The 26,719-nt window shown below is 53.9% G+C and overlaps 8 protein-coding genes across 8 annotated transcripts; 4 read left to right on the top strand and 4 right to left on the bottom strand.

The window, feature by feature from the left end:
- Window positions 1–400: 400 nt before the first annotated feature.
- On the bottom strand, window positions 401–1,464 carry PG986_013453 (heat shock 16; the record flags this gene model as incomplete). The annotated part of the gene is made up of 2 exons (XM_066849675.1): window positions 401–1,246; window positions 1,291–1,464. 2 exons carry the CDS (start codon window positions 1,462–1,464, stop codon window positions 401–403), a joined length of 1,020 nt encoding a protein of 339 aa, XP_066693818.1.
- A 2,077-nt stretch (window positions 1,465–3,541) lies between these two features.
- Window positions 3,542–5,263, top strand: PG986_013452 (uncharacterized protein; the record flags this gene model as incomplete). Its single annotated transcript, XM_066849674.1, has 1 exon — window positions 3,542–5,263. The coding sequence occupies one exon, from the start codon at window positions 3,542–3,544 to the stop codon at window positions 5,261–5,263; it is 1,722 nt and encodes a 573-aa protein (XP_066693817.1).
- A 43-nt stretch (window positions 5,264–5,306) lies between these two features.
- PG986_013451 (WW domain-containing protein) lies at window positions 5,307–7,320 on the top strand (the record flags this gene model as incomplete). Its single annotated transcript, XM_066849673.1, has 3 exons — window positions 5,307–6,019; window positions 6,091–6,779; window positions 6,848–7,320. The coding sequence occupies 3 exons, from the start codon at window positions 5,307–5,309 to the stop codon at window positions 7,318–7,320; spliced, it is 1,875 nt and encodes a 624-aa protein (XP_066693816.1).
- Window positions 7,321–8,074: 754 nt separating this feature from the next.
- PG986_013450 (uncharacterized protein) lies at window positions 8,075–9,122 on the top strand (the record flags this gene model as incomplete). The annotated part of the gene is made up of 3 exons (XM_066849672.1): window positions 8,075–8,203; window positions 8,296–8,750; window positions 8,870–9,122. 3 exons carry the CDS (start codon window positions 8,075–8,077, stop codon window positions 9,120–9,122), a joined length of 837 nt encoding a protein of 278 aa, XP_066693815.1.
- A 314-nt stretch (window positions 9,123–9,436) lies between these two features.
- On the bottom strand, window positions 9,437–10,276 carry PG986_013449 (uncharacterized protein; the record flags this gene model as incomplete). The annotated part of the gene is made up of 1 exon (XM_066849671.1): window positions 9,437–10,276. One exon carries the CDS (start codon window positions 10,274–10,276, stop codon window positions 9,437–9,439), a length of 840 nt encoding a protein of 279 aa, XP_066693814.1.
- Window positions 10,277–11,087: 811 nt separating this feature from the next.
- On the bottom strand, window positions 11,088–14,090 carry PG986_013448 (sodium/calcium exchanger protein; the record flags this gene model as incomplete). The annotated part of the gene is made up of 2 exons (XM_066849670.1): window positions 11,088–11,418; window positions 11,473–14,090. 2 exons carry the CDS (start codon window positions 14,088–14,090, stop codon window positions 11,088–11,090), a joined length of 2,949 nt encoding a protein of 982 aa, XP_066693813.1.
- A 1,517-nt stretch (window positions 14,091–15,607) lies between these two features.
- PG986_013447 (Condensin complex subunit 2) lies at window positions 15,608–18,378 on the top strand (the record flags this gene model as incomplete). Its single annotated transcript, XM_066849669.1, has 5 exons — window positions 15,608–15,717; window positions 15,806–16,394; window positions 16,454–17,383; window positions 17,461–18,027; window positions 18,106–18,378. 5 exons carry the CDS (start codon window positions 15,608–15,610, stop codon window positions 18,376–18,378), a joined length of 2,469 nt encoding a protein of 822 aa, XP_066693812.1.
- Window positions 18,379–19,723: 1,345 nt separating this feature from the next.
- PG986_013446 (uncharacterized protein) lies at window positions 19,724–21,683 on the bottom strand (the record flags this gene model as incomplete). Its single annotated transcript, XM_066849668.1, has 6 exons — window positions 19,724–20,772; window positions 20,828–21,055; window positions 21,129–21,183; window positions 21,245–21,409; window positions 21,475–21,508; window positions 21,568–21,683. 6 exons carry the CDS (start codon window positions 21,681–21,683, stop codon window positions 19,724–19,726), a joined length of 1,647 nt encoding a protein of 548 aa, XP_066693811.1.
- Between the last annotated feature and the right edge of the window lie 5,036 nt (window positions 21,684–26,719).

Here is a 26,719-nt window from a genome sequence, read left to right as displayed (position 1 = left end):
ACTACTCCTCTTGCCCACCGTGGCGCCCGCCCTTCGACTGGGCAAGACAAAGGCCACGTGATGAGTATCTGCTAAGAGCCATGACGAGGGGGCTGGCGGTGGGACTACGAGTATCGCCGAAGGACAATGGCGGAACGAAGAGCGTGTACGCGTGAGCAGACGATTTCAAGACAACATTTTTATTTTTATTTTGTTTTATCTTTTGGTAAATTGGTACCACTCTTTCCTCCTTGGTTGGTATGTGACAACCGAAACGTACAACACTACTGACATAAATTCCAAACTAGACTAAACAGAGGCCCAAGACTCCAACCCATCCATAATATCGCACACCAGAAGCGCCCTTATCGCTTCCAGTCCACGTCGATCTTGTGGATCGCCGTTCAAGTTTCTTTCTCCATTATTCCACGTCAACTTTGTGGATCTCTGTCCAAGTTTCCTTCTCCATCTTGGGGACGGTGATGATCAGTATTCCGTTGTCCATTCGAGCCGTGATTCCAAAAGCATCAATGTCTTCCTTTTCATCGATCTCGGGAGGTGGGAGCTTGATGCTGCGTTCGAACATGCCAACCCGTCTCTCGCTGGAGGTGAGACACTGAATGAACTCCTCATTGCCAGGTCGATAGACCACGCCAGCAACATTGAGGAGGCTTTTCTCAGCGTCCCAGTTGACACCCACGTCGTCTTTGACGGCACCGGGCAGAGAGATGTGGATCACGTATGCCTTCTCCGTGGTGAAGATATCCAGGGGTGGCACAAATGAACCATCCTGCTGTCCCTGATTCTCCTGGGGTGCTTGCGAGTTGGCGCGAGCTTGCTCGACATAATCCCTGACGCCTTGCGCCAACGGGTGGGAAGAGAGTGCGTACATGATAGGACGCATGTCAAATGGCCCCTCGTAGGCAGGAGGATGTCCTGCTGGTTCATGTCTGTCACGATGTCCGCCTCGGCCGCCCCGGCCTCCTCGACCATCGCGTGCGCAACGACCCATATGCCCACGTCGTCCAAAGGGATGATGGTGATGGTGGTGGTGATGGGGAGGAGGGGGAGGATGAGGATGATGGGGATCTCCTGGGGAAGGGCCATGTCGCTCTTCCGGAGACTCTCCTGGTGGGTTTCTCATGGTCTCAGGCGATTCTTCGTCATCGGGATCACGTTTATCAACGTTGTTGTCGCTGTCTTGTTCGTCTCGACCAGACTGATGGCCTCCCTCGCGGTGAGGATGAGCAGGTCTCCCATGGTGTGGCTGGTTAAAGCCCCCTCCATTCCACAGTGGGCCGCCCCAAGGACCCCCCAGGGGCTACGCGGAGCCCAGGGGCCTTCGAAAGGAAAGCCTGAGCCGAAATCCTGAGCGTGATCTACGCCAGCGCCAGCGCCATGGGTGTGATGAGGGTCGAAGGCTTGGACAAAGTCCCAGAAGGATTGACCGCTGTTAGGGTTGTTGCGATTGTTGTTGTTTGCCATGGCTCTTGGTTGCAAGTGATATCAAAGATGCTGGAAGGTTGTGATGAGTATGACTAGCATAAGAAGCATGAGGGGCAGGCACTTATATATTCAACCAACTATATACGCAAGACAGGTTACCTTGTGTAGTGCCTCGAAGATGGCGCACTACGAGACATCAGGTTGACGGCGATTACGAATGCCCGGACAGTCAGACGTACGTACGCAAGATGGCCTCGAACACGCCAGAAGGCATCGGAAACAATAGACAGATAGGCAGGCAATCTTGCTCCGGGTTTATCGTAGTAAATACAACAGTCATCGAGTCACCAGAGGCATGCTTTGCCACGCGTCCCCAGATGCAATCTTGAATCGTCCAACCATCTTGGGGTCAGGCGCTCTGTCGATTGGACAAAGCTAAAGAAGGGGGGGGGGGGTGTTTGGCCACGATGTGGCTTGAATGTGGGGCGAAGAAGGCGGCAATCGGTTACGTCTCCCCCACGGATACTGAAAGCCTCAACTTCCGAATTCATGCTCGCTCATAGATGTTCCCCGAAATAACAGGCATCGGGGGCTATAAAACCAGCCCTCGATGTTTTGGAGATGCTGTCGGGTTTTGATAAGGCCCAGTGGCAGCCTCTAAATGCAAGCAGATCGCCACGCCCTCTCTGTCTGTCCCAAAGGCCGAGAACTGCTACGAAGGACCAGCTTATGCCATTGTGTTTACTTTCGGGGCAAAAGAATCATCCAAGCTCCCGCATCGTTTCTGCTGGGTCAAGGTATGTGCGGATGCAGTCTCCCCCCTTGCCTGCAGAAATTTGGCATGGCGGGAGTGCCTGGAAGCTAGCCTGGGAACTTCAACTACCCGACTTCACCTACGACTACCTGAGCGAGTTGACATCCAGCCCAGCCCGTGCAATGACAGCGGCTTGGACCCAGAGTGACATCCATGCTAACCAAACATGAACGGACGATTGGGTTTCGAACATTACCAGCTCTCTATGTCACTAGTAGTGCCACTGCTGTAGTTGACTTCACGTTGTATTTGGCACAACCTAGGCGGCACCACAGTACATGATGTACCCAGTCTATGTTGGGAGGCATTCCGGGGTAAAAGTCATCAAATGTAGGGGTTCCCACAATTGCCCAACTTGCCATCGGCTGTCGACTTGCCTGCTTGTGATGCTGTGGATGCGACAGCCTCTCAACAAGGGCTGCCAGCAGCAGCAGCAGCAGCACGCAGCACGCAGGTGATGCCATGAGCGACGCACATGCATTTTGCCGAGAAAGCCGTCTTCTCAAATCTTTGCTTTGCATGGGCGCTTGCGTCTGGGGAATGCTTTCACAGCCAGGCCCATTATCGTAAGCGCCCGTTGGTGAGGGACCAATGAGGCCGCATTTTGGGCACGTTGCCAAGCCCTCTTGGGGTTGGGCGACTCGGGCCAGCAGCTCTCGAGTGCGCGAGTGAGTGTGAGGATGACGGCAGTCAAGGGTTTTTGACGCCCGTCCTAATGACAGGCCCACCTCGTCCACCTAGTCCATCTCGTCCACCTCGTCCACCTCTCGGGCTGCTTCTCCATGTCCCTGTCCCTGACCCCCTCCCTGTCCCGTTGCGCGGGATCGAGCTCGGTCAGTGGGTGGGCAGCTCCCCTCTTCCAGACGGATGGATTTGCTCCTGTCGCATCAAGCCTGCTCGACCAACCCGAACAGCCTTGGTGAGTACTCGGGTATTCTTTTATTTTCTTATTACCTACTGCCTACAGCCTACCTACAGTCTCCCGCAAACCTGTTCCGTCTTGCTTCGTTTCAGCCGTGTTATCTCACGTCTGCCTCCGACTGACTCCCAAAACTTCTCTGTCTCTGAGGAGCAACTGCAGATCCCCCCTCCTCAGCCAGCGTCCGGCGGGACGATTACGACGGGAGTCGTTCAACCCCACCACCACTAGGCCTCGATAAGGCCAGCCCAACTCGAAACCTCCAAGTACATGACTCCTCCTGTCAAGTATTCCTATAAATAACTTCCTTGTGCGTCACCCGCGCATACACCGCACAGCTGTAAGCTGTTTCGTGTGTCGCGTACCTGCGTAAGTGAGCCAAGATGGATCGCCAACGTCGTGGCGACGAGGAAATGTTCCTCAATAAGCCTTCCGACGATTGCGACAGTCCCACCATCGAGCCTCTGAGGATATTCAAGCCTCAGAGTCCCGTTCCAGCTGCCGAGAGACCTCAAAACCGCTTCAAATACCCGGCGCCTCCCTCTTCCCAACCAAGCTTCCCGCTGCCACCAGGCGCATCCAGCTCAGCGGAGCCCTTGCCGTACCCAGATGATGACGACCTCCGTCCAAGTCAGCCGTCCAAGTCGTCTCGTCTTCCATATCCCGATGATGGTCCCCGACCGTCGAGTGGACGAACCTATTCAGGTCCTCCAGGCTCTGGCCACCCCGACAGACTCAACGATACCACCCCTCGACTAGACACGAGTCCTATCGAAAAGAGGGGTCCAGGCTTGGCAGAGAGAAGAGGCACCGCTCCCAAGCCTTTGCCAGGAGCGCTTAGCCCGACAAGTCCTGTTGACCAAGACGGGCTCTTTGCCAAACCCCTGGCAGGACAACACAAGCCTGCTCCTTCTGTGGACAACTTCCCTGACTACCACAAGAAGCCCTACTATCCTCCGCCTCGGGGAAGCTCAACAAGCCCCAACAACAGTTCAACTCACAGCTCCAACAGCAATGCCCGTCCGCAGCAGCCGGATGATGGTCTGCTGAAGATGCCTGGCGCAAGTAGCGTGAACAGGTTTGCTTCCACGGCATCTACCTCGACAACTCGAGCCAACCGTGGATCGCCCCCTCCCCCTGAGACGCCTATTGCTGAGCCGGGTGTCGTTCCCGGCGGTGGTATTGAAGCCCGATATGCCGCATCAGGGATATCGGGGACTGCCACGCTGAACAGTCTTCAAAGCGCTGCTGCCTCTCAGCGTTTGGCCCAGTATTCGCAACACCCAGCTACGCAACAGCAGCAACCAGCACCAAATAGGCCTTGGACACCGACAGAGACCCCTGATCAACAGCCTCATGGACCGCCTACGGTATACCAGGGCGCGAACCCTGTCTCTAACACTGCGCAGCCGGCAAGCAACAGCCAGCCTCGACCTTCGACGTCTTCAAATGCGCCAGCCTTGCAGGAGAGTGTGCTGGAACAGGACTTCCGGAGGATGCAAATGGCTGATCCGCCACCTGCTTATTCCAGCATAAACCCGAGTGGCGGTTCGCAATATCCTGCGGAGAAGCAACGCCCGAACGTGCAACCAGCCCCTGCTTCAACGTCTTCGCCAGCTCAAAGTGTCCAGAGTGTGACCATCCCTGCGAAGAAGCAGCAGGACCCCGCGGCCGCTGGGCTTGCCTCCCCGGCCCTACAGCATCCAGGGCATCCTGCATTTGCAAATGATCCCCGACCAGAGAGTTCGACAGCTGCCACCCCGGCACCACAGCCTGTGCAATCGACCCCTTCCCCATTCCAAGGGCAGGGGCCAAGCTCGCCTCCCCCGCTGCCTGAAGGTTGGATGGCTCATCTCGATCAAACTTCTGGCCAATACTACTACATCCATCTAGCTACCCAGGCCACGCAATGGGAGTTCCCCAAGGGACCGAACCCGCTCAACCATGAGACAGCACCTCTGTCTCCTACAGCCTCAACATATGGCAACCCGTTGGGCTCACCCATGTTCGGGAAACCATCTGCGCTCGCATCACCCATGTTCCCCCCGCATACCCCCTGGATATGCGGAGAGTATCATGAGCGTGGCTGCATCTGCTACGCCTAGTGCAGCTGGGTTCAGCGGGCCTCCTCCCAGTGCTGGCGTGGACATGTACAGAGTACAGCCCACGAACGGTGTCTACTTCGGGCCATATCTGCGCTATGTCAACATGGACGTAGAAAAGGGGATCTGGTTGGGAAGCATTCTCATTGTTACGGACGGCCAACAGCCCCCGACTATCCACATACACCTGAGCTCCGATCTATCACCCAACCCGCGGCAGCTAGTACCTCACTGCATCCACACCCACCAAAGGTGGCAGTTTTTCAAATATGACATCGATCTCCAAATGAATGACGGGCCCACTGAGAGGTGGACATATGCGATAACTTCCCACTTGGGCTGCACTAGATACGAATTCGTCGTTGCTGGTAGACAAGAAACGAACTGGCGCTTTGTGGCGCACTCGGGCAATGATTTCGCGGCAAGCACATCACAGAACGAGCGCAGCAAGCTCGGTGGTGTTGGCTTCATGTGGAAAGATGTGTTGCAGAAGAACGTCGACTGTGGTGGGTTCCACGTCCAATTGGGCCTCGGGGACCAGGTCTACGGCGACAGGCTGTGGAAGGAGGTACCTCTCCTGAAACAATGGTTGGCGATGCAGGGCAAAGAAAATCGACGAACCTCTCAATGGACAGCCAGGCATGAAGAGGACGTCAACCACGCCTACTTCCATTTCTACACTAGTCATTTCGACCAACCTTTCTTGCGCGAGGCATGGGCCCAGATACCTCACGTTTGCCAGATCGATGATCATGACATGTAAGTCCCTGTTGTCTCGTCTGAAGTGCGAATAACGTAAGACTGTGAAGCTAACGAGAAACATCATGCAGTTTTGATGGCTACGGCTCCTACCCGGACTACATGCAGAACTCGCAAATGTTCAAAAACATTGGTCGCATAGCGATTGATATGTATCTGCTGTTTCAGCACCACACCACGCTTGAAGTGCTGCGGAACGTCAGTCACGACTTGGATCTGTTCACTATTACCGGGCAAGGATGGCACTTTGTCAAATACCTCGGACCGGCGGTGGTGGTAGTTGGCGCCGACGTGCGATCGGAGCGATCTCAAAGCCGGGTTTTGGCCGGTCCAACCTACCAAGGTCTCTTCCCCAAGGTGGCCATGCTGCCTCCCAGTGTGCAGCACTGCCTCTGGATGGTGTCTGTCCCGCTACTTTACCCCCGACTCGACACGGTGGAGAGTTTGGCCAACACGTTCGCCACCGGCAAGAAGGCTGTGAACACGACCTACAACGTGCTCGGGAAGGTTACGAGTTCCGTCGCGGGTATTGTGGGCGGCAAAGATATGGTAGCTTCGGGCTTCAGCTCGGTCAAGAAGGCGGTTGGTAAATCGGGGTTGATGGGCAACGTTGTCAACCAGTTTGGCGATCTGGATATCAGTGAGATTCTCAAGGACATGTGGACCCACGAGTCCAAAGACCTGGAGCGGACGTATCTGATCCGCACCCTCCAGGGGATTGCGCATCAGAAGGGCATCCGGATGACATTCCTGTCAGGGGGTAAGCACAGCGATCTGTCCCTTTTCTCTTTTGCAAGCAAGCGGGCAACTAACAAACATGGGCGGCAGATGTCAACTCGTGCGGAGCAGGGTTGGTGCACGACCCAACGCACCCCAGCGACCACAAGACGATGTATCAGGTGATCACTTCGCCGATTGTGGCAGCGCCGGCGTCTAACTACATCCTCAAGATGCTGCACAGCAACAGGACGCACTATATACCGGCCAACGGGACCAAGTCGTCGCCCAACGACGTCAGTGATACCAAGGAGGACATGATGGAGATCTTCCACACGGACGCATCGGGGGCGCCGCGCGAGCTGAAGAAGCTCATGGGTCGACGAAACTACATTGCTTGTGTGGCGTACGACCCCGAGGCGATTGCGGGTACGCAATATGCGGCCAGTATTGCCAACGGGCAGCAACAGGGTCTTAGCAAGCTGAGCTTGGCTATCGACTTCATCGTGCAGGGCGATGGGGCGTTCACTTCTCCGACGAAGTACGGACCCGTGATTGTGCCGCATCTCGAGTTTGGGAGGTGAGAGGGAGAGGGAGAGGGAGAGGGTGGGATGAAGAGTGAGGATCTATCGTATTGGTGGTACCTATGGGGAGGAAGATTTGAGCAGGGCCCATCTGAACGTCTATGGTACATGCCTACTTACTTACTTACATTTACGAAGTCCAGTCTACGAGTGTTAGATGATGAATAGTGACAATACATTTACGATGGAGTGTGTGCAGGAGCATGAGTGCACTTAAGCACTAATTTAACCTTGGCAGCTGGACCCCTTCCAATCGAGGCGCGGGATGGACTATTGACAGTATAGACGAGACAGGGATTAATTACCTGGGTAGGTGGCCGCCCGTAGCAGGGTAGCCTGTAGCCTGTAGCCTGTAGCCTGTAGCCTGTAGCCTGTAGCCTGTAGCCTGTAGCCTGTAGCCTGTAGCCTGTAGCCTGTAGCCTGTAGCCTGTAGCCACTGTAGCCTGTAGCCACTGTAGCCTGTAGGTCCCTGAGCAGTGAGGGGCACTACTCTCACTACTCCCGCTGCATTCCCTCACTAATAATTCCCCTCCCCAATCATTGAATTATTGACGGTCCAGCCTGAAAAAAGGCGGCCGGCCAGCAATTGACATTGACCGCCATGTAAGTCTCCCCCGTCTCCCCGTCTCCCTGCTTCACCCCTCCAGAGTATATAAAAACACACGAGACCCAGCATTTTCGGCGTCGCTGCTAACCCACTCTCTCGCTCTTTCTTGCACAGATTCCCTCGAACTCCCCTCCATCCCCCGTCAAGATGGCCAGCCACGATGCCACCTCGCTGGGCGCCCAGCCCACCATCTCGTACCCTCCTCTCGAGGATCGTCCCATCAAGAACACCATCTGCCTGTTCGACGTGGACGGCACTTTGTCGCCCGCCCGCCTCGTAAGTTTCCCGCCTCCTCTTGCCTGCGGCAGACTGCCATTGCGGACCCTTGGCCCAGCGCGCTGACTCTTGCCTCTTGCCTCCCTGTACAGTCTGCGTCGCCCGAGATCCTCGCCATGCTCGAGGCCCTGCGCCAGAAGTGCGCCATTGGTTTTGTGGGCGGCTCCAACCTGGTCAAGCAGCAGGAGCAGCTGGGCGCTCCCGGCCGGCCCGTGACGGCCATGTTCGATTTCTGCTTCGCCGAGAACGGCCTGACGGCCTACAAGATGGGCGCCGAGCTGCCCTCCAACTGCTTCATCAAGTGGATCGGCGAGGACCAGTACAAGGAGCTTGTCCGCTTCATCCTCCACTACATTGCCGACCTCGACATCCCCATCAAGCGCGGCACCTTCATCGAGTTCCGCAACGGCATGATCAACGTCAGCCCCATCGGCCGTAACGCCAGCAACCAGGAGCGCCTCGAATACCAGGACTACGACCTGAAGCACAAGATCCGCGAGACTTTTGTCGAGAAACTCCGGGAGAAGTTTGGTCACTTGGGCCTGAAGTGAGTTAATCAAGTCTTGAGCAGCCTATGCGGCTCTTTCTTGTCGCTGCTAGAAGCATTTGCAGCAAGAGAAGAAGAAAAGGAAAAAGAACCCCGGCTAATCCACGAATGACTTGCAGGTTCGCCATCGGTGGCCAAATCTCCTTCGACGTATTCCCCGAGGGCTGGGACAAGACCTACTGCCTGAAGCACCTCGAGGAAGAGGCCCAGAAGCCCGGTGGCATCAGCTACACCAGCGTGCACTTCTTTGGCGACAAGACATTCGAGGGCGGAAACGATTACGAGATCTTCTCCGATTCCCGGGTGATCGGTCATACTGTGGAGAACCCCGAGGATACACTCAAGAAGATCAAGGAGATCTTCGACGTCTAAGAAGACGGCCATCGTCTCCGAGATAGACCGAGAGAGGAGAGAGAGAGAGAGAGAGAGAGAGAGTGTGTGTGTGTGTGTGTGTGTGAGACGAGAGGGAAAGCAGACGATCTGGACCTGCACCCCGTAATACTCAGCTATCAGTAGACCAAAAAGAAATGCCAAAATCTAGAGGGTCAGAACCAAAGAAGTGTAAAAAGTAGCGAGCGCAATGTGAGATCAAACGACACTTTCCTCCTGGCCTTGGAGTCCGAGTAAGTATTGGTTAATTACAACGTAACTACAACTAAACAGTCGTCGACGACAGACAATAATCTCTATAGAATTTGGAAACAGGGCCTTCCGATGGAAGGTGCGAAGTGTAAAGGGAGAGTTTTGGAACGACCGTAGGGATTTGCCGAAAGCTTCTTGTTTCTCCTATGTCCGCCATCCCCTACTTTGATTTGGATCTCATTGGCCCCTAACCTTAGCCCCGGCCCTGGCAACTGATAACCTTCCCAGGAACCCCCTAAGAGAAGTCCGCAGAATCCCCGCCAAGCGTCGCGGCCTTGCTCCGGGTCACTGGCTTGTTGGTAGTACCAGGAGTAGAAGTAGTAGTCGTAGTCGTAGCCTCCCCCTCTCCCTTCCCCTGCTGCTGCTGCTGCTCTTGCTGCGTAAGGAAGGTCCGGCCCTGCTCGACAGCCCCTTGGAGGGCCTCCTTCGCTGCCGTCTGATGCATGCCTCCCCGCAGCGCCGCCGCATCGCCCCCCCACGCCCTCCATCCCATCCTGGCCCTGGCTCTGCAGGTCCCGGACACGCTTCAGGGTGTCGACGCCGATGGCCTTGGCGCTCTTGTCCGGGTTCTTGGCCCGCTCGGCCGCGACGCCCGCGCCGAGCTCCCGGCCGAGCTGGCTCAGCTGCTCGCTGGACAGTTCGGCTGGGACCAGGCCACCACCGACTGCGCCTTTACCGCCGCCGCCGCCGCCCGCCTGGAGGCTGGCCATGGTCTGGTTAATGGTCTTGGCTAGGTCTGGTTGCTGGGCTTGGCTTTGGTCTTGCTGTGCGGTCGTGGTGCTGCTCTTGGGGTCGCCCTTGTTCTTCTCTTTGTCGTTGGTGGTGGTGGCGCCGCTGCTGGCGTTCTTGGCGGCGGAGTTGATTTGCTGCTTGACGAAATCCATCCTTATTCAAGGATATGGGGGCTCTATGCGGTGTTTGTTGACGGACTTGAGAAGGAAGGCAATAAGTAGTTGTTCTTTGCGAGACCAAGGAAAGAGAACATGGCCGAGGCAATAGGGTAATCGTGTCTGCGAGGTGTTGGCTTTCTCATCTCGGCCCCTTTTCTAGATGATCTACCCTAGTAGTATTTCTATATATACATAACTTGGAACCCTCTCTGATCCGTCTTGAGGCTACATGAGGCTCCTTCTCCTCCCTTGAGGGTAACTTTCTCTGGAGCTCACATGTGCCACAATAGCTTATACTGCATGCAGCTCATCCTCACACACGCTCAGCTGCCGTCGCGTCGAATGGAGTAAAGCATGCAAGACATTGTGTGGTGCACACCCAAAATTCCATCCCGTTTGAGCGTGACGAAGCCTTGACCGAGTCTGTAAAACGGGCCACATGGTTCTCGAACCTCGATGTCGGCTCGGTCTGCGCCTCAAAGGCCAGAAGAGGTTGCGTGTCTGAAACATGCTAACCGGAGTCGCAGTGACCCAAATGACGCGGAATGGTTACTTCTCGACAGGCACCAGGGACCAGCTGCGTGGAAAGCACGTTGCACAGCAACACACAACCTCAGGAGAACGTACATTGCCCAAGAGTCAGGTCGAAAGAAGAAAGCCATCCATGTATTGGGTATCGAACAAAGTAAATGACGCCCCGACTCCTCTATGTCGCTTCGTCTCGCTCCCTATGACTTCGCTCAAGTTCTACACACACACACGCACACATACACACAAACAAACAAACAAACGCATATACACACCCCTAGGACACGTCGCCCCAAACCCCGGTCGTTTCAACCACCAGATTGGCGACAGTACCAACTGTCCACAAGCCAATCAGGCCGAAGCCAATCTTCCTACTCATGATCCACTTGTTCATCGGGACCACGACCAGGAGCACAAGCAGCGTGATCAGTAGCACCACTGCCGAGATCATCAAACTGGCGGTGACATCTATGTTGTAAGCCTTATAGTGAATAGGCCGATCCGGGTGCTTATTGTGATGGTGGTTGGCCGTATGGATTGTCTGATACGCCCCTCCAAGGCCAATGCCAAGTAGGATGTTGAGCAGCGGACCGCCAAAGCAGGCAGATCTATCGAGCGTTAGTTCGTCCTCAGACAGGCAAGCATGGAGTAAAGTGACTTACAGAGCCATAACCGGGTAACCAAGGCGAGCCACGGTAATGTCGGCTACGAGGTCCCCAACGGAGTTGCCCACCGCAAAGACGGTCAGCCCGAGGATGGCCTCGGAAATGTCCAGTATCACACCAACGGCCTTCAGCACCCCCACGACCTCTCCTGCGATTGTCGAAATCCAGGCCACGGCAATGATGAAGCCCATGTAGCAGAATAAGTGATTGTACTTGGGACGTGTGTCGGGCGTGGTAGTAGCCAGTAACAGCCCCAGTAGCACGAGAGAAAAGACGAGAGAGCCTAGTATGGATTTTACGAGGACTTGGACGGGATTTCGAAGATCTTCTGCCGTGTTTAACCAGATGATGCACACGGCAAACAGCGGGCCAGTGAAGATTTGCAGGATGAGCAGCCAGCGACTCCACCCGCCCTCTTCGCTGTTCAGCGACGAATCGTCTGGTCCAATACCGGCATCGACTTTATGAAGTGGCTCGTAGTGAGGTTCCACGGCCTGTCTCGAGCCAGATACGGTGCCATAGTCTGGGGTGGCCAGTATGACCATCGGTCCAGGGGACGGGTGGCGTGAAGCGCTTCGAGACCTTGTATGCCGCCTGTAACGCTGCCATTCCGTCTCGGATTCTATGGCGCCGACAGGCTCGTAGGACACAGGTGCTGGCGCGTTTCCGAGACCAACTGCTGGCTGTTCCACATCGCTCTGGTCCGAATCACCATCGGCCACTTCGCTTTCAACCACGGGCAGTGTTATTACCAGGAGAAAGATGCTGGGCACCGATATCAAGCTAACGAACTTGTCCAAGGCCGACTTGCTTCGCCAACCCTGCAATGTCGGGAACATGGTGCTCATCAGAACATGCGGGGCTGGCAAAATCTCGTAGGGCCACCAGCCCCTGCGCTTCTGCTTGGTCTCTTTCACAAAGGCAGGAGAGAACGGGTTATGCTCAAAAGCTGGCGACGGAAGCATGAGTAGGGGCTCATTGGGGCCACTTGGAGATAACACCATGGGTGACTCGGAGTAGTGAGGAAATGGGGACGTGGCGGGTGACGATTGCTCGCTGCCTGATGGGCTGGGTGCAGGGATGCGAAGCTGTAGGTTTTGCGGCCTGGCTCGAGGCGACACAGTCTCTACAGCATGCTCCTGGACAGCGAGATGGCCAGTGGAGTCTGTCTGAGGGGGTGCTAGCTTGCCTCCAACAGTCCGTACAGAAGGGCTTCGTGCATGATCCAGCTTCTTCGCGGGCTTGGGAGGGGCTTGGGTAAGGTCTTCGTCCAAGGAAGACGGGATTGCCCCCGATGAATGCGAGCGCGCCCTCGTCGTCGTCGTCGTCGTGGCGTCTGCGGGTGACAAGCCTTGCAGTGTGTGTGCGCTCCTGTCGGCCCTGGCCAGATCGTCACGACTCTCGGTGCGACGATGGACCGCCCAGTCCGTCGAATGGCTCCGAGTATACATGGAAGGGCGTACACTTTCACCCTCCTCAAAATTCGACAGGGCTGACCTGAACTCGAGGGCACCGATGAGACTTGGTCTGATCGGCGTGATGGTAGTGGTGGTTCGTCTGCCGCGGGGTCGCGAGACGCGCATTTCTGCCGCCATCTCGGCAGCGATATGCTGGGGGTCGTCGCTGCCCTCATCTTCATCAGGACTGTCGAAATCAACTCGGAGCCCGGCTTCCAATACGGCACCGTCGACACCAGCAGGCTTGTTGGCGGGATCCAGGTTGGCAGGGTCGTCGCGATAGGACTCCAGAATCCGGCTGCCGTGGCCAGTGCCAGTGCCGGCTCCGTCAAGCAAGAGGCCCTGGGAAGAGCCTGAACGTGACCTTCTTGCCGCTTTTCTTTTCGATACCGTATGCCAACTCACAACGACAATAACATAGAATATGTAATAGCCTATCATCGTGCAGCATTCCCACAGATGCAGGTGCCCGTCACGCAGGAAGCCGACGGAAAAGCTGACGGCAACAATGAAGAAGCATATGTCGCGGATGAAGGTCTTCTTGCTGACCTTGAACTCGCGGACCAGGGCCATGGAGCCGGCCACCACGGCCGTGATGAAGCCGGCTGCGCCGATGAGCTCGCCGACCGCCATGCTGCCGCTATTGGAGCTCATAGCCGCGAAGGTGCTGAAGACGTCTGGAGAGCCATTGCCGAATGCGAGGAAAGTGACGCCAGCTAGACTTTCGCTCAGACCCAGCACGGTAGCAATGGTGCTCAGATTGACACTGAAAAAGTCGCTGGCAGCGATGCCGATGGTGGTGAAGAGCAGGCCCAGCCAAGCGACCAGGACAACAAAGGCGACTGGCTGGACACGGCCCAGCGTGCAATAGTAGAGGGAGAGATACGAGATCAGACCAGCCTCGTCGTCCATGCAGTTGCGGAGGACGAAGGCACACTGGTCGGCAGCATGGTGGACGAGGCGGCAGTCCTCGCCGGCGCGTTTGACCAAGCTCGAGGGATGCTGGTGCGGAGGGGATGGAACGGGACCGCGCACAAAGAGGCTGTAGACAGCAAGAAGGGTGAGGATAAGAACGGTGGCATAGAAGGGGCGAGAAGTCGGCCGGGCAAACCTGGCCAGCCTGGAGCCGTTGCCCGACCAGAGTCTGGATCTACGCATTGCGGTATGCGAAGACATATCTAGCAAGGTTGGTGGCGCGCCATAGGTGAGGCGAAAGGAGCAGGATTGCTTAGGCCAATTGGGCTGGTGTTATCGGGGTTAAGATTATGGTTGTGCTTATTTATTGTATAGCGGGCATGACATCAGAGCGACAGCATGGATCGGTCATCAGAAGATTGGGAGAAGATTCGAAGCTGAGAGATGAGATGGCGAGGAAAGTCTATTCAAGGACCAAGCTGCAGGAACGTTATATTTGAGCTGAAGAAGAGAACAAACAGTCCGAATCAAGAGGGAATCGGAAGAGACGCGTTCCCGTAGCAAGTGATGGCACGAATGATTCAGCTCCCAGCCAAAGCAGATCGACGTGACGACGTCTTCAAGTAAGTAGCTACGGAAGTTAGGGATGGGAACCTTGGCATGGGCGACCTCCCGTTGAAACGGGTTTCAACCGGTTTCCCTCCTTTCCACTTTAAGCCAGGCTTCCCATAGGCCGTCCTCCAGTCGGTAATCTGATGGCGGTTTGAGGGATTCAGGAATTTGCGTACGCTAAGGTAGGCTGGCCGAGCTGCCACTGGGAGGCGGTCGATTAGGCGGTATGTCACCGTATGTTAGGCTCAGACGGCAAGTCAATCAAGTCAGGCTCTCGGCTGGTACCGGGAGTCGTCTGACTGTCGCTTCTGACTCGACGAGTCGGGACCAAGCCATAGCCGGCAAAAGACAAGGCGGGGGGGAGGGAGGGGGAAGGGAAAGGTAAAGCACGGCAAAGGCAAATTGGGATTGCCTGCGATGCAATTAATTGCGCTAGGCCAATCTCTGCGCCGCTGTCCAATGGATCGATGGGTCGTTTGGATCGACGGGAGGCACGGGAACGAAGGAAAACGAGCAAACGAAGGAACAAACAGACGGACGGACGGGCGACAGCCACACACGGACTACACGGACTGTTCACAGACTACGAGTACACGTGTCAGTGATGTGGCGTACGTCTAGACGTGCAGGCGTGCAGGCGTGTGTCCAGGCAGCCAGGCAATCAGCCCAACCTGTCGAACCCTGTCCAACCAGTTTGCGATAGGCAGCCCACTATCCTTAGGTTAGGCTACTGTAGGCAGGTACATAATGTAAAGTAAGTACGCTCTGGTAGGTATGGAACATTGATGCAAACCAGGAACGAGGGGGAGCGAGGGGTTGTTTGGTTGTTTGGTTGTGGCCGCGGTCGCCGGGTGGCCCCTACAGGCTACAGCCCGTACCGGTTTGTTTACTCTCGCCCAAAGCAAGCACCCGCAAACAACAAATGGGGGGAGGGGGGAGGAGTAACTGCTGCTGCATTTGGAATTTGGAACGCCGGACGGGGCTCCTGCTTTACCACACCCGCGCGCAACCCACACCGCACACATACACATCAGTAGAGACTTTGGTTTTTGGGCATAGATTGGCAATCGGTATTTTTTTTTTTTTCGATTTTTTTTCTCTCTTGCGCTTGCTGACCAGGGCAGCTGTGCATTTCAGTCATCGCCAATATGCCTCGCGTTGCTCAAGTGCCACGAGCAAACGCTGGTAGTAGGAATGCCTCTGGCTCCATCCAAACATCGCCTTTCAAGCAATCCCCCATCAAGCCTGCCGGCATCAAGTAAGTCTGCATGCACGCCCTCGATTTAGCTGCGCCAATTCCTCTGCGCCACGGCACCAAGCTTACCAGCATTGCGCGCCCTCCTCAGGATCCCCCTCAACGACGACAAACAGGAGAAGAGAGGCCGCCTGCACTCGCGACGGGACCTGCACGAGCGACAAATAAACGAAATAAAAGCCGCCGCGTCGACCCCGGCGCGAAAGGGAAGCCGCAGACTGGAGGACCCCGAGAATGCCTCGCCGGCGTCCGATCCCCGGACGCCTCGGCGCGGCCAGGTCGAAGACGATGAGGTCCTTTACGTCGGCGGCACCGGCGTCACCCCCATGAAGCGCGTCCCCATCCTCGCCAACTTTGAGGAGTGGATGAAAATGGCCACCGACAACAAGATTAACGCCACCAATTCCTGGAACTTCGCCCTCATCGACTACTTCCATGACATGTCCCTCCTCAAGGAGGGCGACGGCGTCAACTTCCAGCGCGCCAGTTGCACCCTCGACGGATGTGTCAAGATCTACACCAGCAGAGTCGACAGCGTCGCCACCGAGACTGGCAAATTACTCAGTGGCCTGGCCGACAGCAACAGCAAGAAGAAGGACAGAGACGAAGGAGATGGCGAGGAAAGCGAGGAAGAAGTGGACGAGGACGGCAATGTCATCAAGAAGAAGAAACAGAAGCGGGTAAGCGCATTACTAACCCACGCTCGCTTTCTTGCCAAAGACTGACTCGGGCGCGCCAGCAACGATCTTCCGAGGCCACACTCGCGCCCTCTTTCGCCTCCTTGCAGCTGAAGAAGTTCGAGCTCGAATTCGCGGTGGACCCTCTTTTCAAGAAGGCCTCGGCCGACTTTGACGAGGGTGGTGCCAAGGGTCTCCTGCTCAACCATCTGATGATAGATGGACAGGGCCGAATTGTTTTCGACAGTAGCGATGATGCCAACGACGCATCGAAAGATGGCCTGAAGCCCCGACGGAGAGAGGATGTCTCGGCTGAGGAGGAGGAGCTGGAAGAGGGAAACGAGCCTACCACCCTCACCGAGCACGAGCCCGAAGCAGAAGAAGAGGATGTCGAAATCGACATTGGCGCCCTGGGTGCCAAGTTCTTCCCGGACCTGGGGATCCTGGATGCCCAAGACGTGTGCCCGTCACTCAAGAACTTTGATCTCGGCGACCCCTCTGGTTCGCTGGACATCCCATTTCTGCGTGCCGCCGAAGACTGGAAAGACCAGGAAAACGACGACGACGACGAACTAGAAGGTGCCGGCAACAAATCTGGCATGTTCATTGACGACGACAACCCGATGGGCTTCGACGACATGACAGCCATGGGCGGCTTTGACGTTGCCTTTGGTGAGGGTGGCGAGGCGTGGGCTCGAGAAGCCGCGCTGGATCCCCAAATGCGCCCCTACAGCGTGCCGCTTGAGGACGGTATGGAAGGCGGAGACGGCGTCGACGGCATAGACAATGAAAATGGCGAGTACGTCATCTCCATGAACCATAGCAAGACTGGCGAAAAGGTACACGAGGATCTCCTCAGCTATTTCGACCAGGCTCTGCAGAAGAATTGGGCGGGCCCCGAGCATTGGAGAATCCGAAAGATCAAGGACGCCAGCAAGCCGGAAGCCTCCACGCGCCAGCGCAAAGAAAAGGAGCCATTCGAGATCGACTTCGCTTCGCCTCTTGATCCCAAACTAGGGAGCAGATTTACAACGCGGCCACTACTAACGCAGCTATATGCATGCCCAAGAAGGATTGGAAATCCAAGACCCGGAATCTTCTTCCTGACGACAAACATTTCAACTCGAAGCAGCTACTGAGCCTGTTCCTGAAGCCAAAGGCACGTCTGAGGGGTAACCGCCGCTTCGGAAGCAAGATCGGGATGTTTGGCAATGCTGGCCAGCAGGATAACGTGCCTGACGGTGACATGGATGAAGCATTCTGGGCTAATAAGGAGCCGCTCCCCACTGCTGGAGGGGATGAGACAGCTCTGCCGCAAGGAGATTACGATGCAAACTTCTTTGATGACGAGATGCCGCTGCCCGGCGGCGGCCTTCTTGATGACGATGATGACCTTGAGTTTGCGGACGCGAGAGACCACTTCTCGCCTGGTGCTGAAGCCCCCATGACAGAGAACCCAGGCTTCACCGCCATGCTGGATGGCGGTATGACCATGGGCGGATTCGGGACACAACTTGTCACTTCGACTCGCAGACTGCGGCCAGACTATGTACAGTACGCCAGAGTTGCCAAAAAGGTTGACGTGCGGCGACTCAAGGAGGAACTCTGGACGGGCATGTCTCTTGAAGGACTAGAGGTGAGCTTCCCCGCCCCCCACATGACTCGGGGGTGTCTTCGGAACTGCAATGGCATCAGCTGACACGAGTGGCACCAGGACCCGGACACCCGGACACCGACACCGCCAACGGACGGCGATGCAAGCGCAAGCGCGCCCAAGCCTGAGCCGACGTTGAAATTTACTAGTGTCATGAACAATCTCCAGGCGGTCTACCCCAAGCCGGTCATGGACGACATCTCCACAAGTTTCTGCTTCATCTGTCTGCTGCACTTGGCCAACGAGAAGGGCCTTATGATTGAGAATACGCCGGAACTGATGGAGCTGGATATTCGAAGAGATCCCAATGCTGAGATCACGGGCGAGGCCTAATCGTCCCTCAAGATTATACATGTATACCCCCAATTAGTGGAACTCCGTATTGGGAGATGATGTGCATACGATTGAACGACGGAAAATATACCTGCAGGATAGGTAGCGATAGTGCCGCCCCTGTGTCGGCGAGGCTGATTGGGTGGGTGCTCGCGGAGTCTGGGGGTTCATTCTTGTCCGTCTTCAATTCTACGACTTGATGAGTTCTGCAATATACAGCCACCTTGAATGACTGATTACGTGTTGAAATTCTTCTTTCTGTGGCCCCGTGAAGAAAATCAGTAATCGATCGTTAGGCGTCATCATCCCTTTTTGTATCCCAGATGCTTCCTTGGTCCAATTTCCGGGACCTAGGTGTCATGAGGCTGATTCTTCCTGCCGAAACGCCCAAGAGGAGAATGGAGTTAATTATTTGGTTGCTTTTATTTTCACTGGGCTCGGTATAGAAGGTAGCAGATACTTCAGGCACTGCTCTACACACACGTACACACACACATACGTTCTCCGGTGTGTCCAAGAGCTTGCATAATCCCATATCGCCTTTCCAACCCCAATGCCGACCAACCATGCGCCGTCAAAAAGGTAGGCGTTCCTGGAAAACTGGGAAATAGCGTCCCCCATAAGAAACCAGGTCGACCACGTGCGGGACGCAACTAAGTATGGCAGATCTTATATAAATAAAGTCCCCATGCATATCCCTTGTGGATGGAGAAGATGGCGGTTCTTCCAGGACCAAGATGACATGCAAGTTGCTCAATTCAGGAGCAACGCCGCGACAAACATGAGGATGGAAAAGAAAAAAGAAAAAGAAAAAGATACGCCTAGGGTAAAGGCCCCGAATGTGATTTTTGGTCCGCAAGGAGGCACGCCAATAAGATACCAGAAGAACGCCAGCCGTTTCCCCAAGTATAATAATACGCCCCCGAACTCCGATTCCACGCTGCTAGTAACGGTGGTATTTGCTGCACAAATCTGATAGTTTGTCATGCTCGCCGGGCGCGAGTGGTATTAAAACAGTAAAATGGTAAAAACTCTGTGACACTCGACGATTCGCTAGCCAATGCATAAGAGATTTGCAGGCTTATACAAGAGAAAGCAAACGGTTTCAGACATGGGCGCTAAGCTTCCGAGCGTCTGGCTGACGTATTCTTGCGCCGCAGAGCAACATGATGGAAACCGCGTGATAGATTCATCCAGCGTAGTTATAAGTTGCCTCGCCCCACAATGTCGCTTGCTCGCAGCAAAGCACTCATGCCATCAAGTCCAGCGTCGGCAGCAACGGATGGATTTGATGCCATGGGAGCCGATTGGGTCGTGGAGAGTCCCAGTGGTTGCTGGGATGTCATCATAGGAGGGAGATGGTTGAGTGGGCTAATGGGATAAGGTGCCATTGGTGGTTCGGCCTGATTTGGTGACATGCTGTTGGTATATGATCGCCCCGCAATGGGTGGCGGAGGCGGCGGCTGCGGTTGAAATTTAAGGTGAGGCTGCTGTTGCTGTTGCTGTTGCTGTTGCTGTTGCTGTTGCTGTTGCTGTTGCTGTTGCTGTTGCTGTTGCTGTTGCTGTTGCTGTTGCTGTTGCTGTTGCTGTTGCTGTTGCTGTTGCTGTTGCTGTTGATGTTGTTGAGGGGTTGGCAGTTGCTGGCCAGGGGGCGACCTGGGTGTTGTTGCATACTCGCTGATGGCCTGGCAGGTATCGAACTCTCGTATGGAAGAGAAGCCGGAAGTTGAGTGCTTGAGGGCATTTCGGGTTTGGAGGACAGCAGTGCATGGATAGGTAGAGATGCCTCACTTGGCGTCCGAGGTGTCGAGTAGGACGCAAGTGACGATATACTCCCCGAGGATGACTGATCCTTCCTCAACGACGGTGGCCGGGACCAATAACCCGGGCCACCAGAGCTATTGGAATGAGGAAGACTCGGCATGGAGAGGGGGGCGTTGGATTCAGGAGAGTGTGCGGCAGATGATGGTACCGCCTCCGAAAGGGGTGGCAATGTCGACGACGTTGGTGAGCTTTCGGGGATCTGTTGGCTTTCCGGTATTGTCGACTGTCGGCGCGGCGGCTTGACAGGCGCCTCGCGAAGACCCGGGCTGGAGATACCGCGTGGTCTGATACCGCCCAGCATATCATCTGCCGGTAGACCAAGAGGTGAATTTGATACATGGTCGGGCGAATGCTGCAGAGAATGCGTGTTTAGAACAGGAGACATACGGACTTCAGACTGAGATGCGATCGAGCTCATCCGCTGCTTGCGCGTCGGTGGTGGCTCGCTCCCAGGCTGACTCTCTGAACCACTCCCACCGGTTATGCCGTTGGATCCCATCGATATACTGGAGCTACTCCCGTGATAACCACTGTCCGCTTCCGTCTTAATCCTTTTCGAAGCGTCTTTATCTACGATAGGCGTTAGCAGTGGCGTATTAAGCAGCGACGCCATTATTAGACGAACCATGAGCTGCCTGCCGTTTGCGAAATTCCTGTAGGTAATCGCAATACGCCCTATACTCGGGCGTCTTCTTATACTCGGCCATCTCTCGATTGTAGCGCTCTTTTGCCTCTTGAGCTTGCGTTTCATACGGCTCTTTCTCATTCCGATCCAGATTTTGCCAATTTTCACCAACAAGCTTCGCAATTTCGGTGAACGTCAGGTTCTGGCCCTTCAGATCGTCGCGCATTTCTATATTCTCGGGTCAGCACTGTCACCAGTATGCCATATCGGGTCGGCCCAGCGCCGAGTTGGAATTACGTACTATTTGAGAACAGAACGTAAGCGGAAGGTGGTCGCTCAGGAGCATGCTCATCAGTCTATGGGCAACATTAGCAATCTGCTGAGGCGCGTGGCATAACTTTTGTTTTAGTAACGAACCTTGGGGTGCCGACGGTATTTGCGTTTTGTCGAGGTTGTGACATCTTTTGTCTCGGGCTGGGCTGGCTTGTTGCCGTTGGATGACGTATCTTCTATACTGGTGCGCGTCGGGGACACAAGCGTTGTAACCGGTACTTGCTGCCCGCGGTAGTTGGCAATCCGTCGCTGCAATTTCTTCTCGGAATGTCAGTATTGCATATTCATACGGGTAGGAGTGAACGGTATCATACCCTCCGGTGGCCCAACTTCACACCGAGTGCATCCCTTGTATCAGTTAGCCATGAGCCCTGGTCGCCATCCAAAATCGAGCGCCCAACACTTACAAATCCGATTCGGTTATGTCCAGGATGGTCTCCCACGTGTCGAACCCCTGATCAAGAAAAGTCTCGAGGTAGTGAGAGATACCCAGCTCGCCAAAGATTTGCTCGAGTTGATTCATATAGACGGCTTCAGCCTTGTAGGCCAGATGTGAGGGTGATAGCCCCAAGGTCCATGAACCTCGACCAAGATAGGATTGGCCTGTGGACGCGTCTCGGTAAACCCTGGTCTGTATTTGCCGAACAGGCAGGTTCGCAGGTTTGTCGGCGCTCCAATGTCTCCCCCCTGTGCTGTTAATCCAAGCGCGGCTCTTTCTCCTTCGATTGCTTGCTTGTCGTTTTCACTTGATCCTCCCTGCTTCAACGGGTCTAATAACCAGTTGGCTGTTGTTCGTGATCGTCGCAACGGGGACGTACGTAAAAGACTGTCGAGACGAAGGGCTGGAGTCGAAGGGCCAAGAACGAAGGACCGGTAGGTTCGTTGGCGGAGTTGTTTGCGAAAGTGTCCCAGTGGTCTGCTTGGGCAGGCCGAAGAAAGAGGTGGTTCCGGAGCACAGGCGGCTCGGCGTGGGTGACGGAGCAGGAGAATCGAGCCCTGGGCGGGTGCGGCGCCTTGGATATTCGGTGGTACAGCTGTTGGGATTGGTCGTCCGTGTTGGAGGATGGATGGGGAGGTGGCAGACTGGACGTGGCATAAAGCAAACGAAATGGGAAAGTGAAGAGGCCGAGGGAGGTCAATGGCAATGTTTAAGGGCAATCTGAAGAATTAGCATCATGGATGCAGAGCTGGCTCGAGGAACATTAAGTCATGGCGATCCCGACAGAAAATTCAGATCTCGATGCGAGGGAACACCAGGTGAGAATCGAAATACAGCAGGTCAAACGGAATTCGACTTCTGGATTACGGCAAGGCAGGCCTGCGACTGCGACTACTTGCCAGTACATGGCCCAAAGCAGGGCTAAAAGCGACGGCTCGCGAAGTACCAGACGGTAACAGGAGCGCTAATGGCCCTATCCACTGGGAGGAGAGCCTGAGAGGGGACTACTACTAGGCAGACACTAGCAAGGCTTGGGTGTGCCTGGGAACGCTCAATTGCAGCCGACGCTAGTGATTTAAATACTTACTTGCTCACTACTTACTTGAAGTGCGTGTGTGAGCAAGCGAGCAAGGGGAACCATCCCACGATCCATCAAATCAATTGATCAATTGATGGGTTGGCGGTACTTGGTGGTGTTGGCAGGTAGGTAGGTGGGGAGGCAGGTAGGTACGCAGCAGGCGGGCCCCAGGTCCCAAGTTATGTATGTAGTAGTAGTAGCCTGGAACACAGGACAACCCGCTTCTTCCTGCTCCTGTGCCCTCCAGATGACAACAAACCCAACGACCAACGAGACTGAGTAATGGGCCCTGCAGAGAGCGAGAGAGCGAGACAGAGACAGCGACTACTACGGGCATCCAACATTGAACCCGGTATCTCGCCCTGTTTCATTGGGAGTTCGATCACCCAGCCTGCCAGGAGAGACACGTATGTACTTGCATGCTTCGATGGAGAGGAACAGTGGAGGAATTGGTGCGCAGCCGCGGTCCTGCTTCGTTACTCGGCCATTCATTGTTGACTTGACGGGATGACCAGGAAGAAGACAGCCGAAACGGTAGCCTTGCGTCGAATACCGTCCAGCGACCCCCAGCCTATGAGGTCAGAGACGGCGCTCCAGCTTGTTGACGGCTTTGTGGCCCACCAATAGAGTGAAACCTGCTAGGCCGGTACCCTTCTGCACGCAGCTCGCATACATGGCCTGGGCCTGTCTGGCCGGAATACCTCCAGAAAAAACGTCGACAGAAACCACTACTAATTACTTATCGCCCATATCGATCGATTGGATTCCATCCAAATATGTATTTACTGATCATTTCCCTCCTCCCTGCCGTCCTGCGGAATGGGTACTTACTGGTAATGCATCTTTTTACGGTGGATGGGGGATCCAGTCGGACCAGTCCATCCAGGGCACCGGTAGCGCTCTGGATACCCAGGCCGGGCAGTCTGCCGGAATCCCAGGGCAGCGATCCGTTCTTTCGCATCGCGTTTCTGCTTTCGCATCGACGTCGAAGCCAGTCGTATGATGTAGTGGAAGGGAAAGGCGATGGGCATTGTACGCAGTCGGTCGAGGCAGACAGGCATTTTCCAATAACCTTTCTGCCCAGGAGCCGGATCATACGACGTGGGTGTGGTAGCGGATCGAGATCGCCGAGTGAACCTTGTACACACTTGTGTTGGGTTGGGGAAGAGGTGCAGCCTCTTTCTCCTTTTTCATCATCATCCGCGTCGCGTCTCCAGGCTGACCCAGCCGATGGGCGACCTGGCAGCTTATCAGGTGCTGGCATCGGATTGCCGATGTGGTTCTGTGCTTCGCACATTTATAAGGATGAGCTACCTGCCTGGCAGACAGTGTACTGGAATATGTAGGTGCATCGAGATGGTGCTCGAGTTCTCGCCTCCGACCATCTCGCACACGCACAGCCAACCGGCTAGTTTGGAAAGGTAGCTCGGCTCAGTCCTAGCGTTCTCGGTGACAGCCGTCAAGCACTCTCAGATCCTCGAGCTTTGGGGGATGACGCCGCGCTGCGTGGTTGCGCGCGCGGCTGCTGCCATGTTTGTTGTGCTTTACTATATGTTCCCTCCCCGTTCCATTGCCCGGGTCAGGTCTGACTTGCCAGGCTGCCTGCTCGAGAGTCGAGACGGTGCTTGATTGGCCGGGAGAGGGAGAAGGGAGCACTTCGATTGGCTCGGCCGGAGGTGGGTGGCCAGGCGTGCAGGTCGGAGCAGATCGACTATTGCTATGTGCGATCGATACTGCCACTGGTTTTCTTGCTTATTTATGTATTGTATATGCCCCAAAACCGTTTTGATCCCCACCCCGGGAGCAAAAGTCGCAGATGTACCCAGCCTGGCCTGCCTGCCAGGCCCGACAGTTGAGCACCACCTTTTCACGGTCCTGACACCGTAAATAGAGTGCCATCGTGATTCCAAATTTATGCATCGAGATGCTACCTAAGGCTACACAATGTCTCTGTGAGTTGTGTGTCATGCAAGCCACACCTACAGTCGCCCACCTGCCCAGCACGGTACCTCGTGTACAGTATTGGAAAGACTACCACAAAGAGGGTGCCGTACCGTTAGCGCCGCCGCCAGTAACGGAGCGACTTACGGAAAGGCCCAAACGCGAGGCCGTCAGCCAGTTTGCGGGATGCGGCAAATCTCCCTCTCTGTCTTAGCTGGACGAGAGGCATTTCTGTACAAGTATTTCGTGCCAAACTCTGATCGTCATCTCCTCGGTATGTGGCTGCAACCTGAATCAAAGATGGCCTGGTGCCAACAAGCACGTGCTCTCCCCCCCTGCGCCTGAGGGACACTGTGGGCGACCCATTGTTTGGATGAGGCCTTATCAACTGATGTTGGCAGTTAGGTGCTGAATGACTTCGTGTAGGCAGGGCTTTCTGCTGGTGGGTTCAACTCCACGCCGGCTAATAAGGCAGATAAAGGTCTGACCGAGTCAAGCCAGCGTCATGGGATGGGGAGTATAGGCGAGACGCGCCAGTTGGACGGCTGTCGCTCGTGTGTTGTGGAGTGGCATTGCCTGCTGAGTCGACTTATAGTGGTTACCTTTATAATTATAAGAGAGTTAGGCTTAAATTTTAATTATAGTTACACTTATATTAGCATTTAAAGGGGCACACGTGACCGTAGGTAAGTTTATTAAAATTATTTAGAATTATTATTAATTTAATGAATTAATTTTACTTTTATTTAATTTAATTTAAATTTAACGTAACGTGGTTTACTATTAAGTGGCCCGTATTATTAAGTGGTTCACCCTTACTACTTTTCGACCTTAATTAAACTTTAACGCGTAATAACTTTATAATTATAATGCTTAATTTAAATTAAAAAAAACCGGATCGGTTTAATTATTTAAGCGATACGAAAGCATTTAAATCTATTAAGTAAAAAAGATGCTGTAAAAATATACGACGTTTTTAAAACTATTTTACGTTACCGAATCTACGACCGAACTTTACAACGCGATATTCGATATTTACGGCATAAATTAAATACGAATAAAAAAGAGGTACTTTGTAAATATATAATTAATTTAAATACCCGCGGGATATTTCTTAAAATCGCTAGTGTAGAAAATATAATTAATCTTTTTACCGCGTTACGCGACGGCGAGTACGTTAATAAACACTAAATTAAACGCTTTATTAACCGGAACCCGGACTTTAAAACCCGAATAAACCGTCGGTACGATTATTAAAGGGCTTTTTATAAAAATTTAAACGTTATTTCCGGTTAATTTAAACTAGTCGCGAATATTAAGGCTAAATACGGCATCGTTAATAAAAATATATAGAATTTCGACGAAACCGGCTTTATAATAAATATAATCGGGTTAACCTTCGTCGTAATACGCGCCGATCGGCGTAAAAAGGTAAAATTAATTCAGCCTAGTAATTAAGAATAGTCGACGGCGATTAAATATATTAATTCGTAAAGTTAATATATCCCGTCGTTTTTAATCGTTTAAGGCTAATATTACTTAGCGAACTAGGCTACCGAATACGATTTACCGGGCGATTAAGTGATTAAACCGATTTTTAATAGATAAACCGATAATAAAACAAGTTTAAATTAAATTAAGCACTTTAATAAACATATTAAATCGTAAATAAAGGGTTACTACCGCCTTTTAATTCTCGACGGCCACGAGAGCTATATTTCGGCCGAATTCGAGGTATATTACTAAAATAACGATATTATTATAATTAATATACTTCCTTATTTATTATATTTATTTTAACTTTTCGATATAATACTTTATTCGTCTTTAAAGCGTATTTATTTGAAAGAAATCGAGTTATTTATTAAGGCCTTAATAAACTATATTACGAAGCTCGAGTTTTTTATCGCGTTTAAAGCTATATATTTCGCTATTTTTACGGAAACTAATATTAAATTTAAATTTAGCGTATCCGGCTTAATATTTTATAACCCGAACGAAGTAATTAATAAACTAAATATACGTTTCTGAACGCTTATACTTAGCCTATCCTGTCCGGGGACGGCTAATACTTACGATTTTTAAACGCCGTTTAACCTTT

This window comes from Apiospora aurea (genome assembly GCF_038362705.1).
Source record: "Apiospora aurea strain CBS 24483 chromosome Unknown utg000009l_segment0_segment0, whole genome shotgun sequence".
In the NCBI taxonomy this organism is placed as follows: domain Eukaryota; kingdom Fungi; phylum Ascomycota; class Sordariomycetes; order Amphisphaeriales; family Apiosporaceae; genus Apiospora; species Apiospora aurea.
The sequence above is the reverse complement of the archived record's forward strand: the minus strand, read 5'-3'. Positions and strand labels throughout refer to the sequence as shown.